Source organism: Syngnathus acus, chromosome 1, assembly GCF_901709675.1.
Source record: "Syngnathus acus chromosome 1, fSynAcu1.2, whole genome shotgun sequence".
Taxonomy (NCBI): Eukaryota; Metazoa; Chordata; class Actinopteri; order Syngnathiformes; family Syngnathidae; genus Syngnathus; species Syngnathus acus.
Genome location: NC_051087.1, coordinates 8927943 through 8944494, shown reverse-complemented (window position 1 = coordinate 8944494; position 16552 = coordinate 8927943). Strand labels below are relative to the sequence as shown.

Here is a 16552-nt window from a genome sequence, read left to right as displayed (position 1 = left end):
GTGCACATGATGTGTAACATGGGAATAGCGCGTACATGTCAAGGCGCAGCGGGGCACTGAGAGAGCAACTCATGTTTGTCCAAGTTTGTCGAAAGTCTCCTCATGACTCCCCGAGGGAGGATTCGGCAGGGGAAACCAAACTATGCCACCCAAGGTAGTTGGACAACCTTCGACCCCATGTGACATCCCTCATGTGACCTGTCTCGCTGTCGGAGGGAGTCACGTCTCAGTGCTTTTCACTGTTCCGTTTTATTGTACTTTCCCACCCACGGTGAGCACTCGCATCGACCAGCCAAGAATGGAAACTGCGTCACATTTCTACATACTTGTTCTCATGATATGCCGGATTTCCATGTTGTAACTCAATTAAGACCAAAATCACACATGTCTCTCTTCACAAAGAATGAACCCAAATATTCTTATAAGTACCATGGATGCCATGTAAAGAGGCCAAAGGACATTGGTTGGATATCATAGCACCCTGAATGTTGGTAGAATCATAAAAGTACAATTTAGGTCAGGAATCATTGCATTAATGCTGGTGCCTGTTATGAAGCTTTCCAGACTAGTTCCCAGCAGAATCATCTTTCACTTTGAACAGGAAGATTCCAAGATCTTCAGCTTCAAAGCTCTGCCGTATGTTTTTATTATGTCTCAGTGGTATTGTGTCATCTCTACACATGAATATACTGATTCAAGTTTTTTTTTAAAAGAGAGTCCTCCAGATAAACTCAAGTTATATTTCAGTAGCATTCACCAGGTCCTGAAGGTGGGTATGTTGTAAAGTGAACGGACAAATAGTTTAGAAAAAGAGCTCAAAACTCAAACAAATGCTGATCTGCTGTCATTGTGACGTCACCTGAAATTTCATGAGACTTTAGCTTATTGTATTTATCATCTACTCTAGAGAATGAATTCCATAAGTATGCTTTGTGGTTTTCTTTGGATTGAGAAGTGTTATGATAACCTTTGAACCCAAAATGGACCAAAATTATGTTAACATTCTGGCTTGGTGACACCATTGGCGGTTTTACGGGGTGGCAATAGAACTTCGGACATGACGTGACTGATGCCCACGTACTTTTGTTTTATGCCGACATCCTGACTGCATAGTACGGCGGCAGGCCAAGGATAATCGTCTTAATTATTTCTACCACTAGATTGTTGTAATCCAATAACTGCCAGTATATTGATATTTATATACTATCATTGGATTATGGTTTAGATGTTAATTCTTGGTTAAGACAACACAGGACAAGCTTTAACAGGTCCTGTATGTTGTCAAAAAGGCCTGCAAGATCCCAAAACTAATTGAAATGTACTTTTATGGCTTTGGCTTACTCCTTTGACGTTTGTGTTTAGCATCACACCTACTGAATGAAGCCATTAGAGACATTAAGACTTATGAAACACATACCAGAAGTTAGCTTTAACCTTTTCCCAAGTAATGTAAGTTCATGAACTGGCGAACGTATGAGAAACACTTCACCTCTTCTGGGCCGGGGAGGAAAAGTCCAGTCCAATATTATCCTGTAACCACCCCGAAAAGAAAATGTTGGAAGCTTGTTTTGTGTTCTACCTCTGAGCAGAGACTTACAAATTGTCTTGAAGGCAAAAGTCTACTGCTACTTAGTGAAATGGTGGCTTTTATCTGAAATGACACATTATCACTCATTTACTTCTTACGGTATCTATTTCACTGTAGTATAACCCGATGATGGACATTCTGAATTGACACTTTGGTGTGTTTTTTTTGTTTGTTGACTTACTCGTCAATCATTTCAGGGCTTCAAGTATAAAATAAAAAGCATTCAGCGTTCATGTTACGCTCACCTGCAGATGGTGACATGTTTTGCTTGGATGTTCTCCTTCTGCTCTCTTGGCAGTCAAACTTTTCTTGTTGCGGTTCAGGTGACTTGAGAAAATATCCTTCCAGCTCTTTTAATACTCCGATGTGAACGTAAACTATAAAAAGTAGTTTTGAATCAAAATCTTCAACATGTCACACACTCGGGTTTCAATTCTTAAATCGCATTTTTTTTCATTTCATAGAATAATGTTAACAAATACAGCCTTGCAAAACAAGCTATAGCAGACATTCAACCGAGTCTTATTATCACAATATATAAATTCCTCATCTGTCTTGAATATTATCCTAATCTGTACAGCCGCCATCTGTGACCATGTGCTACTTGTCTAATGTTAGTCCTTCATGTGAGGGTGACATGTCTTGTCTGGAATTGTGATGATTGTTTGTGCTCATCACTCTGCTAAGCACTAACACAAGACACATTATACAGTGGAATGGTGCAGCTTGAGTGATAATTGCATGCAGGCCTTGTTCGCCTTTGCAGTGGAAAATATCTGGGAAGTCAACGCTCTGCTTAATGATGCTTGTCAGTTAAATGGCAACAGAGCACTCTGATAAGCAGGCAACAAAGACGCTCCACGGAGGCGGGCATCAATGCAACGATTCATTAAGCCGTGAATGATGATGTCAATTTTCTCTTCTTTTTCACTAGCCTCTTTCTTTCTACGTCTTTTCCACAATATGCAAATAAACAAGGATACATTGCATGCTATTCTCCGCCGAGCTGAAACTCACAATACATGATTTAGGGTGAGATTCATCTCATGTTCTACTGACTTTGTCCCTTTGTTGCTTGTTCAAACAGAAGATATTTGGCTAGTATTGATCAACCTGTTCTGGAGGTGAGGGGACCCCTAAAAAAGTCAGCCATGATGGACCTGAGGGCATTCCGAAGCCCTCTGCAGCTTTATATGGGAATGTGTTCTTTTGGTTTGATGGAGAAGGAATCTCTTGTGTGAGAGAGATGTGAACTCTTTCATTCTCATTTCTCACCCTCTCTGTCTTTCTCTCAGGCTTTTCACACATCCATGGTCCTCGTCCGTCTCAGTGAAACACCGTTGAAGGCCATTGTGAATAGTTTGTATGTTCAGGCCTGGTGATAGTTGGCGGTGGGCGGTAACCATGGTTGGTATGCGTGCGGCGGGGTCACCGCACAGTCAGGAGGACTGAGTTGTTCGATACTTATGATAGTTACTTACAAAATCAAATGTTATTAAATGTTGCCCACTCTGCTTTTATTGCATTTTTTTTTCTTAAAAAACGAATGAACAGCAGATTCTTAGTAGAAGGACCCCAGGACGAATGTCCCCCACTAAATGTATACTCCATCTGACCCTTTGCATGAAACCATGTCTTCAAAATGACCTGCAATGCGGAGTTAAATAGCGTGTCTAAAAGGAGGATGATCGCTTGTCCTATCCTCAGAACACGAGAAATACAAGTTAAATGCACATTCGCAATCACAGTCTACAGTCAGTAGTGCAGTTCTACAGCCAACATGTTTCCTATTAACTGGTATTAAGTTGTTCAAAGATGTACAGTCAAGAGCCTCAAATCATGCCGGATTACACACAACCTCCAAGAGCAAGTCGGCCAGGCAATTTTCTGTCCAGAATGGTTACGATTTCTGGCTTAGGTGATTCAACCTGAAGGTTCCTGTGCGCTCACTTTTTCTTTTCCATGTAAATGATTCACAGAAAACATTTCATTTTAATCCACCATATTTTTTTTGCAGGCGCAAACGTTAAAGTAGAACAGGGGCAAGTTTACAGTACATTACTAATCAATTGTTTTTGTAAATTTTGATTATGATGCAAAAGAAACTTGTTACTCAACATTTGAGAAAAGAAAAACGCCAAATATTTAATATTGATTGTATTTAGTCCAAATTACTTTTATTCTGTATGGAGGTATGAAAAAGGTTAGTTGTGTGATTATTGTTAAATTTTACATTAACTCCTGGATTTAAAAAATATTACACATTTTTATTATGTAAAAAATAAAATCCCAGAATGGCTGAAAACAAAATGTAGGCTAGTTATTATTGATTAACTAATCACATTCAATGCTGCGTTAGGCCATCTCAATCAAAATAAATTGAAACATTATTTTGCAGGGTTACTTCATATTCTTCATATTTAGTGCAGAAATATCACTTTGGATGTTTTCTGCTGAACGATGAATAAGCAAAGATGCATGCAAAGATTTCTTGCATGCATGCATGTGGGCACGTGTGTGAAATCCTAGTTGGGGGTGAGGTTGTACTTTTTTTTGTTGAAAAATGATTAGTTGGTTGCACCTGTTGGTGTCTGTGCTTTATTGCTCTCAGTTGGACTGAGTATGCATATGAGAACAAACTCGAATAAGCCTTCGGGACACATTTTATGACTCGCAACTGATTTGTCAGTTTTAATGAGAACATTTCAAGAAACTGATATTGTAAAAAGAATAATCTCAAATAAACCCCTAAAATTCCTCAATTAAATGGAGCATGACTGAGTGTCTGCTAAAAAACATATTCCGAAAACATCCCGTGCGTATGTCCACCACCTTCATCATAACGGGGCCTCAGCTGAGTAAGCACAGTATAGAAATCATTTCTGACTGAGCCCAGAAGGCCCCAAACAAGCAACCTTGACCTTGGATCGCCCTTGGTCCACCTCCAAAAAGTGTCTCGTGTTGCTCATATGACTGGCCGCAGGTCAGAGGAGAGAGCAGCACCATGAAATGAATCCGCTCAGCATGGCTCTGCTTGATTAGAGCTGACACATTGGAGCTCCGTGGGTTCCCTGGTGCTCCTCGGGAGTAATGAATCAGCACAAATGAACACACGTCGGTGTGAAATCTCAGACAAGCGTGCTCATTTTACTAAGATGAATTGTTCATTAGTGTGTTGTTTGGCGAAGAAGCTAAGCGGTCCTCCTTCTATTGTGGCTTGTGACAGGGAGTGGACATTCCCAGACATTTTTATTGATCCGTTTTATGAAGTGCTGAACTGTCCTCATTAGGGCTAAAGCTAAACTGGAGCCTATTTGGTCTATTCTCATTATCCCAAAAACAAAAAAGAATTGAAAACAGAGAAATACGCAGGATCAGTGATGTGCTGTGAGGTTTATGGCTTTCGAGGCACTGACTCATAACAACATTTTGCCAAGGAGTAAAACTAAATTGATAGCAACTCAAGAAAGATGCAAGAGCTTTTTCAGAGCAAGAGTGTTTTTGATTTGATATCCGTGAAAGGGTATGTTGCAGCGTGTACATGGTCTTACTTCAAAATTAAATCTTTAGGCCCGCCCATCTGGACTAAATATATTTTTGTTTATTGTAAATGTCCTCATTTTAGTGTCAGAGAGAATAAATTATGGAAACAACAACAACAACAACAATGCAATAAAACTGAAACATTAATTTCATGTGACTTTATTGAAAAAGTGGTTTGCGTATGCTCGCTAAAATACTGTCTCATGGTTTACAGAGAAAATACAAATGCTGCTAATACATGAGATATATTAAAAAAATGTGTCATAAGCAGATTACAAAGATTATTTCACATTTTCTTGGTGTCCAAATGATGCCCACTTATTTTTGCATACTAACAAGTAAATGCAAAACAGTGTTAAAAAAATATACGGTAAGAAATACACAAAGTGTCATTCCAAACATTGTGATACAGCGATATATTGGAATGGTTAAAATAGGCATTGATGTCTGTTTAATACAGTATATTAGTAATTGCTCTTTGCAATATTAGTGAAATCTATGCGCGGCTACACTCGTTTATTTTTTTAAAAATGTATTTTTCTCTTTAAAAAGGGCACCAAATATGAACATAAGGTGCTCACATTACCTCTAAAATTCATATTTTGTTATTGGCATTGTGGAGTCATTATTGTGGTGCCGAATTATGACCTGAAATTATAGCCCATTCATATTTATCACACTTACTTACTAAGAATGCTTATTGCACTGCTGGCTGCCACCTAATTGGATTATAGCCTGTGTTAGCAAGCAGCCCGCCAATTGTCAAACATAACAAATAAAGTTAACAAAGACCACAACCACCAGTATGTAGTATGTGAATAGTTAAGCAGAGAGGAAAGTCTATGGGGTGCTGGGAGTGTCCTAATAGAAAGCACATGTTGGATCGCAAAACACAGTTTTTGCTCTGCTTTGCCTCACAGGTTGTGCTGACACTAAATATAAATAGGAAGGGTTTTCAAAGCTAATCAAGTGTTTGGTGTGGCTGTGCTGAAATATGTCTTGAATGATAATATTGACTTTAATTCTCTATTTGTGGGACGGATTAAAACAAGATGCAACAGTGGAATCCTTAGATGGACACCAGCGCTGTTGAATAAATGAAAGCAGAGAGAACAAAAACACAATTGGAGGACAGAATTTAATTGGCTTGGCTGACTTTTAACATTCTAAGAGGAAATCTAATTCCTCTGGTGCGAGAAATGACAAATTGTATCCACAATCTAATGCATGACAGAAATATGACATTTTAGCCTTCATTTAATATTTACTATACTGTATTCTGTATTTAAAAGCATTCAGTGAGTATTTACACAATATAAAAATAAAAACTGTAACACTAACAAGACATAGCACTTGATAATAAAGTGGCTCAAAAATATTTCTTTTTATGTATGATAAAAGATCATCAAACCGTTCTCTTGGCCATCATGAACATTCCCTTTTTTTGACAAGCTGTTCAGATGTTTGATATAGCCAACTTGCCCATCGATTCTCATCCAAGAATATTGCAGTCAACTTGCTCAAATGTCTCCAAACAGTAAAAACCTTTACCAGATTAAGAATTCTGATCTTATAGCTGAGGTTTCATCTTGTTGTGTGATGCACTGAATAAATATTTGGTCTCTACTGATATGCTCAATCAGCAAAAGCTGCTTTACCAAACGATATACACCAAAACTCCATAGTTCCATTTTCTTCATCATCTTTCTTTCTTATTTCAACTTTACATCAGACCATTAAGAAATACTCCCAAAAATAAAGACATGAGCTGATTATAGTTTTGCATGATCTAAACAGTACAAACCGTATGAATAATAAAAACGCTTCCTGAATGTGTAGCACCACATGAACCAGTGCTTTGCGGCATGTTTGTCATTCCTAGAAAATAGTGTTTAAAAATAGTGCCATTTTCACATACATAAGGCAGAAAGTCGGAATATATCTACTTAGTGGATAATTGACATTCTTGATCATAGCACAAATCAAGTATTTCAAAAGATCTTGAGAAAGTTGTGTTAGTGTGACCCGCCTATAAAAATGATACAAATTATAATTCGGAATGACTAAAGGACACTTGACATAAAGTGGTGGGCAAAATCATTACCCGTAAATCTGTTCAAAGAGAAAATTCAAAATGCCTTTTTCTACACACACGCTTGAGCTGATCAGCCAGCACTCACACAAGTGACCTTATTTGCATCAATTGTTGCAAGACAGGTTTTAATCGCACTTGGTGCTACCGTGGAGGGTTTGGGGGTTACGGGTGGGACTGTGTGGACATCCAGAGAAGCCTGTGGTGGGTGGCACAAATTGGCGGTGAAGTGCTTCTTGTGCAAGCAGTCCAGAGAGGTGGACAGGTACATACAGCGTGTTTACATACATCCATAGCAGTGGAAAGGAGGTACACAGGTTGGATCCGAGGGTGCTTGACCAACATCCCTCAGACTTAGTTCCTCTTATTGTTGCGTCTTCTTGACTTTTTCACCCTGCGCACATAGTTAGAAACATGTTTACTGGCAAATATGCTTTCCTTTGCAGAAACCAAAGCTAACAAAACGTGATTGCCCATGTCTTCTCTTTCAGATTATAGTTTACGGATTATATTCCGTTCTCTGCTACTTACTTATTCACCCATCTGTAATGTTTTTGTATCAAAATCTATATAAATAACATTTTCTTTTGGATTTCATACTGCGACAAGAAATACATAAATGAGAGCAGAGGGTTTTTCTATATTGATTGATATTTAATTTGATTTATGTTTATACTTATTTAAAAAAAAAAAAAGTGTTTATTTTTGTTTTTTAAAATTTCCCTTCATGTATAACGTGTATGATTATTATTATTATTTTTTTTACAAGGAATATACAGTTGATGTAATCTAACATGAAAAGAGCGATGTGATCAAGTGCAGCCATGCTCTTTGCAAGGGAACCAAATAAATGATTTTCTTCATTCTCGGTAGGGCACTATTTTGTGTTTCATGTCACATTCCGTGTTTTAGGTCATCTCTCACAGTGTAACACCATTGGTGGGGTTAGAAATGCGTATCTTGGACACATGTGAAGTGCACTAATAAAAATAAATAATATGGATCTGTTCCCAGGCTGGAGCACAATCTTCTCATCTGACACACAGGGAAATGTTATGCTTGATACTATATCGCAACATGTGATGCCAAACATGTAGGGTCTCATGTAGAGACAGTCAAAGTTGACAGCAGTAATTCCCTCAACAATTCTGAGCTGCGCTGAGCCAAAATAACTCTCCTTGTTAAATCAGCCCCATATTTTTTTCTTTTTGTTCAAATCACTTGAGAAGTAGTGGCTGCTCATTTCGGTTTAAAGGCCGAAACCAAATTAGGTGAATTCAGGGATTTGTTTGTAAACACATTAAACGTTTGTTGTTGTTGCGTTAAAACAAATATTTACAAGGTATAATCAGCTTTATATTGTTTGCTTAATGCTGACAAATATTTGACTATTTAGGCAAGTCATGCATAAACAATTGACTCCTTGTACATCCACATGACTTGTTTTGTTTTCCCAACATAAGCTTTTGTAGTGTTTCGAGAATCAGACATTCAGCCTGGCAATAATCACCAGCAGACACTTTTGCTTATGAGGAATGTGAACATTTTAACAGCATGGCTTGTTAAAATGCGAATGCTCTGCCACTGATATTAGACCTTCCAAACTTTCCTCCCCCGGTGTTGCCCCGTGGCCATGGCAAATCTGCTGTGAATGTGCAATTAGTGGTGATAATTTTGCGGAGCATGAATTTAAAAGTCCATTGGACATAGTTTTGTGTTTAAGTGTATTACTAAGTGCGGCGGGCATGTGAGCTGATGATGATGAACACAGTGATGACGCCTGTGATGCTTAGACACAAGGTTATGAGAAAGGAGGAAGCAGGCGCACCACAGACAGATTTATCAGTTATCTTAACTACATGCACATCATTTCACAGATGATAATTCAGGCGGCTTACATCAACCAAGTCATTGCTTTCAAGGAGTAATTCCCAGCAAGATGGTGAAGCAGCAATTTGTATCAGTGGTTTATTTGTTCTGTGTCGGCTCTAAATTGTAATTATTCATGTCTGTCTTGGTCAGTGATGCGCAAGCCCACTCGAAGAGAGAGAGTGGTTTTTATTCTTACTTGTTTATGGCGTTCTTTAAGTACTGCTGCAGCCACTTGGTTTCTGGGTTGATGCAAACTTCCCTGTTGCTCTTCAGTTTGGCACTGCGGGATGGAGACAAAGAGGGTTGGATTATGAATGGGGTACAGCAGGCCTATGTGTTCCACATATTGACTTACTAGTGTTTATTTTCTTGACATAACGTATGCTCACGGAAGAATGCACATTACCGTCAAGTTTGACCCACAAAACGGCCTCTTGACTTCTCCAATTGCTTCAAGTTTACATGTGAAGTGTGTGTTTTTGATGTCCTGTATACGTAAATCAGGTTTATTGTTGACAAAAATTCAACACTACATTGTCTACGGAGCACCCTCTGCCTATAAATTTGCAGTGAAGCCAAAAGAGATACATTTTAAAAGCTTCTTTGGCAAGATCAACTCTAAGAGTTGGATCACTGAGATCCACAAATGCACAAGACGGACTGTTTTATAACTGCATTATGTGTGTTTTTTTTCCACTTGAATGAATTTCATTACTCCCAATTGGATAATAAATACTATCATGTAGTGAGGTGATAAAAGGTAATGTTAATGACCTACTGCTGCGTAAACACTTAAAGGTTTATGTGCTGGTTCTGGGCATTTTTAGCTTATCTGTTGCTTATAAATCACAATATCTTTGACTAAATATGGAATAATAGCACCATTTCATCTTTGAAGAACTCACATTGTGTAAAAACTGTTTCCAGGATGCTGTGACATCAAACTTTCAAAAGTTAAAATATTTAAACAAGGTTTCTTTATTTGATGACAATTAATGTATTTTATTTGGGGCAAAAAAAGGGACTCTTTGCCTCAGAGACACATTTAATGAAAATAGCAGTCAAAAACACCTGAGCTAAACCTCAGCATGTCTTCCAACACATGTGAGCTGTAAACGTGATGCTCATTGAGCATGACAGGTTGTCAACCCCTGGCCAGCTGTGAGAAATTAACACTTTTCTGTTCTGCTGAAGAGCAGCTGCATTAGAAAAAAAAAAGAGAGAGAAATATGTTCATCTAGTTCTGTTTCCATGACTGGCATGGACCGCTGCGTAAATCTACACGGATTTGTTTCAGACCGGGTGTTGATCGTATTTTGAAATGGGTGGTTGCGCTGCTGTGGGTGTGAACACAGCGGCTCCTCTCATTCATGTGGCTCACTCACATCTCACATGGAAACATTTGAGATGCAGCGATTTATGTGTGACTGGACCATGATCGCCCCGGTCAACTTTACATCATCTGCCCCTGGAGGTCTGCTTGTAGTTTCTTCTAAATGTGCTTTTTGCGCCTCAAAGCTTGGTTTATCATGTCTCCTCGTAAACGTAGACCACGCATAACAAGGAGAATATCTAATTTATGCATGGCCTCATTAGGGTTTTGTATTTGATTGTTAACAATATGATATTAATATTTGAAAGAAAATATGCAGGTTGCCACCGTTTGGGCTCAGAAGTAGATCAAGTAGATGAAAGTGTGCGAGTAGATCAAAAACACTCTGTCGCATTGAAGTTTATTTTTTTTCTCAAGGCTTAATCTCCTGCCTGCTTGTGTGATATTGCACAGAGTCGAAAACATCTGTGCACATTGGCTTGATGTAAACTTTGACTTTGGCAACTTCTTTTGATCTGACCGGTGGTTCAATTTAACTGTGATTGAACCAAATAATTAGCGGATACAAATTAGGGTCATTTAAAACAGTATTGTCTGAGAGTGCTCGAACCCAATTCTTTCATGTACCAAAAGAAGAAAAGGGGCATTTTCCCAATCAATACATCAAAAATATCCATCTAAGTTCTCTGTTATCTTGAAGATACATTTTAAGATATAGATCCTCCTACAAGGTGCGGTCCCAAGAAAAGTTCCACAATTATTACTATTTTATTTTTATTTTGGTGGAAATGTGTGCTTTTATCACTTCAAATTGTGGCAAAGAGAGAAATCTTTTTTCTTTCTGAGATATTTGAACCAATATGACTATTTTATTTAATATATCCATTCATCCATTTTCTGAACATCTTTGTTCTTTTTACTATTGTTTCTTCTAATGGCGAAATAATTGAACATACTGAAAATGTGAATTTAAAGCCAAGTTGTGGACTGATATTTCTGGGACATCAATGTGTTCCCAGAGTATGATTGATTACTATTGTTGTGGTCCAAGTGTGTGTGAGTGTGTGTGCATGTGTGTGTGTGTGTGTGAGAGCATCCCCATGAGTGATGAAAACATGTGTAAATATTTAGGTGAAGATTTGTAGCAACACAAGTCGGGGGCAGGCGGCTCGGCTCTCAACATGTGTGTCACACCTTTGTGACAAAAGGTCATGTGTGAGAACTAGCAACTTCGAGGGGAGTCTTTCTCTTCCTTCCACATCTCCATCACACTGCTCCACAAATGAAACACCATCTCGCTTGAACCGGCCACCTTCTGTGTTCCTCACCTCACACGAGCAAATGGCATCTCACTTTGAAAAGACAAGGAGCATCCAATCCTTCAAACTAACATGTCAGCAGCTCCGTAACTGGATCTGTGTTTATTTTCTCTCCTCTTCTTTTATTGGGGGGATGGCATGTCCATCCGCTTGGGACCTCCATCCTGTTTTTGATGTGTTCCGAGAATCCCTTCTGTCCTGTTTTATCTATCTGCTGGTCTGGGCCAGCAAGTCATCTCTAATTGACTTGGCTCAAGTTTGAGGGCTGGTGATCCACAAGCAGCAGGTAGTAATTACTTCACAGCAAGTTAATACCAACAGCATGCTGGGATGAGTGTGAAGGAGATGCGGGGGTCATATTGGGGAGCATGGCGGGAGACTGTCGGGCAGGGCGAGGGGAGGGGGGGGGGTCACAGAGAAGTATAATGTTTCTCTACGTGCTTTCATGTGCCTCAGTGGCGATATCTCAGGAGCGAGATGTTTTTTTCCTCTCCCCTCACCTCGCCGAAATGACTTCTTGACTCCTCTGGGCTGGTCGCATCTCTCTGTGTCCTCTGTGACCTTTTGCCATTCATTCACGCTCCATAGAGTCACAAGTCACCTCCTCCTCATTTGGCAGCCTTTTCGCCTTTTGGCTGAGGCCTCTGCCACCTGATTTTCTATAGAAAACTAATGAATGAGGCTTTTGAGTTAATGTGTTCCAGATCGGTGACATTATACTCAGCCTTGCTGTGCGGTCTGAGGCGGCAGATAAAAAAAAAAGAAAAAAAAGAGAAAGTGGAAAAGGGACGCAGGGGGTCAGCAGAAACACAAAGGTAATCACTTTGACCCTTAATTATTGCTTCCTTTGCAAAACATAAATCGCCCCCTCGAGCTTCGGCCGTCATTTTTTTCTTAATTCGGAGTGCAACACTTTGAAGTAGCCTCTTTATGGATGATTTAAACACCTTACAACAAATGAACCTTCAATAAAGAAAAAAAAAAGAAAATAACTGTAGATTTAATTAACTCAATTTTATTAAGTAGACTTAAAATTGATCTGGATCCACATTATTTTATTTGTGCAATCACTTGACAAAATGTTTTTTTCAGTTTAGTATTGTAGCATTCGACATTAAATTACCCATTAACAGTGTGCATTGCTTGTCACAACAATTTCTACATTTCAGGCTTGTTACATGTACATTGTAGAATTGTATAAAATCTCTTGGATAGGTTGAATAGGAAAATATTTGGAAGCTTAAGCAAGAAAAGTTTATATTTAGAAAATATTATATCCTTTAGATATGGGGAAATTCACAACTAATAGTTTACTTTGTATTTGTAATTCTCAAACTATATCTTTTGCATAGTATACATGCAATCACACACACAGAGACCGACTTTCATCTGAAGTCAGCTGTGATTGACAATCTGGGCTGGTCTCCAGTCAATCGTAATATTTCACACTTCACTACATTTAATCAAGCATTTTTCCGCACATCTTCTCATGACATTGTTTGGCAAGGACTTAAGTTGAATTAATGTTCCTTGCACAATTTAGACATCAAGCTCCAAAAGTTGCTATCCTGTTAAATATGTGACTGTTGTACATTTTTGGCATGGCAGCAGTTTGTGTAAGACTAGAGAATTCTCTTGGCAAAGCAGGAACGTATATCTAGATATGACAACTGTTCCTGTTCTGTTTATCACATTTGTCGATATCCACCCAAAAAAAAAAAACACACAAAACAAAACAAAAGCACTACATTTCTACCAGCATGTCCAAAAATTTCCCACCACTTGGCAACTTGTGATATAGCGCTCATGTGTAATATATTTGAATTTATATATTCCAGCTTGTTCTGCTGGATGGATAACGTTTCCTTCACATCGTCCGAGCCCAGCCAACTATTTTACGTTCGCACATGAAAATCAAATCAAAGTAACAAATACAGCATGTTTTGTTTACGTTGTTGCTTAGCTGATTTAACCTTTTACTTGGACTAAAACTACAGATCATGAAGCTGGACTGAAAAACCTTCACAACATTTCAGTGTCATTAATACCTATGTGGCCAAGAATAGCGTCTACCTGGAATTCTTACAGGAACAAATATCTAAAATGCTATACTCACATGACTTGGAAAGGACAGTTGGGTGTGTGGAGGAACTTGAGTTCTTTGATGGAGCGCTGGGGAACCGTGTTGAGAGTAGAACGACACCAACACCTCTCCACCAGACTGATGGGCTTTGCTGCAAACACATCAAATAGAAAATTAGAAAAATGGAAGACAATATGCAAAGAACACTGCAGAACTAGTGTCTTCTTTTTAGGCAATCAAAAGCCACTTTGTATTGTATGTCCCTAATAAAAATAAAAAAAAGACACTCCGTTAAAAGAATTAGGAATAAGGAAATGATAAAGAATTAATCTCTTAAACGGTGATGTCATTACATCCTGACTTCTGTGCTAGAAGTGTGTTTAATCGACTCTCACATCTTTCCAAAGCATGGGAACATACGAGTTTACGTGCTATTGCTCTCGACAACACGTTCATTAAAAAGAGATTAGTCCCTTTTTGACCGCTTTCTTCTTTCCACGCCCGCACACACACCACAGAATTTTAGCTTTTCACTCAGAACGCATTCAGCCTGACCACTCTCACTAAAGGGTCCTCAACACACAATTTCTGATGTCGTCCTCTTTCATAAAAGAGCCCTCTGCAGCTCACACAGCCTCAGTGGAAATCACCCTAAGTACATTCTTAAAATGATTACAAATCACCCGTGTGCCACCAGCATGGAAGCTCGCGGGGCCCGGTGCACTACTGCAGATGCAAGCTGATAACATCAAACATCAAAGTATGATAAGCGCATTCCTTAATACAGCTTGCGGATTGGTCCAAAATGACAGCTTTCAAAATGAAACATTTTGCAATGTATTCCTTGGTTTTTAACAAGGTACTGCACAATAAATTTAAATAAATAAGTAAAGTAAAGCAGGTGCACCTAGTGTAACTATGACCAACCAGTCATCATTTACTTATACCAAATGTGCCACCACAAATGGCAAAGACCCAAGTAATATAAGCCTAATGCCGACACCCTATTCTAATGCAAACGAGGGGATCATTATGCAACACGCAGCTCTGGCGCCCGAAATGAGCAACCACAGCTATCACTAGCATATTCTTTATCCCTAATTAGAAGCTAATTAAAAGAAAGCAAAGAGAAAAGCCAAATGCACACAAGTCTTTAATATGCAATGTGGGGGTGTTAGCAAGGAAGAAACAACAAGATTAACAGAAGCACAGGTCAGGCAGCTAAACAGTCTGATTTGACGCCTGGCAAGTGACATAAGGTGACACTAAAGCGGGGCCACAAAGTTGATAACATGCAACTTTGTTAGATAACCATTTGGTGTCCTGTTAAGAAAAAAATCTAGCATACATAATTTTTATGCAAAAACCTCAAAACAAATTGTGCGAGAAAATTATCGGGAAATACCACTTGATAAATGTAGCTTATGTGATTCTATACATCATATGATGGAATTTATTTATTTAAGCCAAGAATCATGAATTTTAAATCATAATAATAATAATACTAATAATAATAATGATGATAATAATAATAATAATAATGATAATAATAATAAGAGAAAAGGATACAATTTGACCATCAACATTCAGACATTAACAAAGACTTCACATTTGAGATTTTATAATTTTCTTGAAGCATATCAGCTATTTCGAGAATAACAAATAGTCTTGTAAAAAAATGGTCAAGTTCAGACTAACAAATGAAAGGTCTTACAGTACACAGTAGATCTGTAAAATAATCATAAAAGCCTGCTTGATTCTAACTTACCGGTACTTGTAGGTCCATGTGTGACCACGGCCAACAGAAGCATCAGTGGCAGAAGTTTGATGTCCATGTTGGTACTTGCTCAAGCGCTCCGTCTGCTACAGTCCAAGGCACTACTGAGGCCGCCAGCTCTGTATTGTGTTAAAACCTCGATGAGAGGGAGAGTCAGAGAGAGAGAGAGAGAGGGGAAGGAGGGAGACCCACTTTCTCAGAAGAGGAGGGCAGAGGGGGTGTCCCAGCATAGGAGGAGGGAGCAGTGGCGAGTCAGGAGAGACTTCCTCACTTGTAAAAGCTTGGCAGGGGTCAAGGAGAAAGTCTGGTGCAAATTCTTTGACTCCTTTTTTCCTTGCGTTCTCTTTGTCAGAATGAGCCTAAAATGTTTGATAATTTATTCAGGCGAACTTAATCTGTCCTTCTGTAACCTTTTGTCTTCAGCAGGTGTTTGATTTATGAGTCGACCAATGAAGTTCAAACGTCTACTTCTGCGCCTTTCTGTGACTCTTCCAGTCTGTCTGTACCTCTTTTGCAAGCTGCTGAAAGAAACATCCCATTGTTACTGTGGATCAGCATGTTGCTTTCATGTAATGAAAATGTGAAGTACATGATGAAGACAGTATACAATATAGTGCATATAAAAAAAAATGAGACTGATATAAATTATTTCACAACCTGTATTGTGACCTATACAACTCAATAGAAACAAAATCTGAATGAGGGGAAGTAAAAATAACATAACTCAAATAATGCAAAAGTGTGCACACCCGCTTGTAACTTTGGATATGGGTGTGAATAGAATTAACCAATCACAGTTAACCTTATGTTTATTGGGGATCAGCACACAGTTGCCACTATAAAAAAAAATCTAATCATGAGTCATGTTAATATGCCCCTTTTATATTATTGTTGAAGTCTCCTCACCATCTGCCGCACACACGTCTATGTGACCTCCCTCTCAAG

General features: G+C 38.7%; 1 protein-coding gene across 1 annotated transcript; it reads right to left on the bottom strand.

Moving 5' to 3' along the window:
• Nucleotides 1-5274: 5274 nt before the first annotated feature.
• On the bottom strand, nt 5275-15756 carry cxcl12b (chemokine (C-X-C motif) ligand 12b (stromal cell-derived factor 1)). The gene is made up of 4 exons (XM_037257499.1): nt 15599-15756; nt 13864-13981; nt 9292-9375; nt 5275-7617 (listed from the first exon to the last, which is right to left on the bottom strand). Exons 1-4 carry the CDS (start codon nt 15663-15665, stop codon nt 7578-7580), a joined length of 309 nt encoding a protein of 102 aa, XP_037113394.1. The 5' UTR covers nt 15666-15756; the 3' UTR covers nt 5275-7577.
• Between the last annotated feature and the right edge of the window lie 796 nt (nt 15757-16552).

What these genes read in the sequence shown, in the direction of transcription:
- cxcl12b (XM_037257499.1), bottom strand. Translation starts at nt 15,665, where the DNA reads ATGGACATCAAACTTCTGCCACTGATGCTTCTGTTGGCCGTGGTCACA. An exon ending in AACTGTCCTTTCCAAGTCAT is followed by an intron (nt 9,376 to 13,863) that starts GTGAGTATAGCA and finishes TCCATCCCGCAG; the next exon opens with TGCCAAACTGAAGAGCAACA. An exon ending in TTAAAGAACGCCATAAACAA is followed by an intron (nt 7,618 to 9,291) that starts GTAAGAATAAAA and finishes CTATGTGCGCAG; the next exon opens with GGTGAAAAAGTCAAGAAGAC.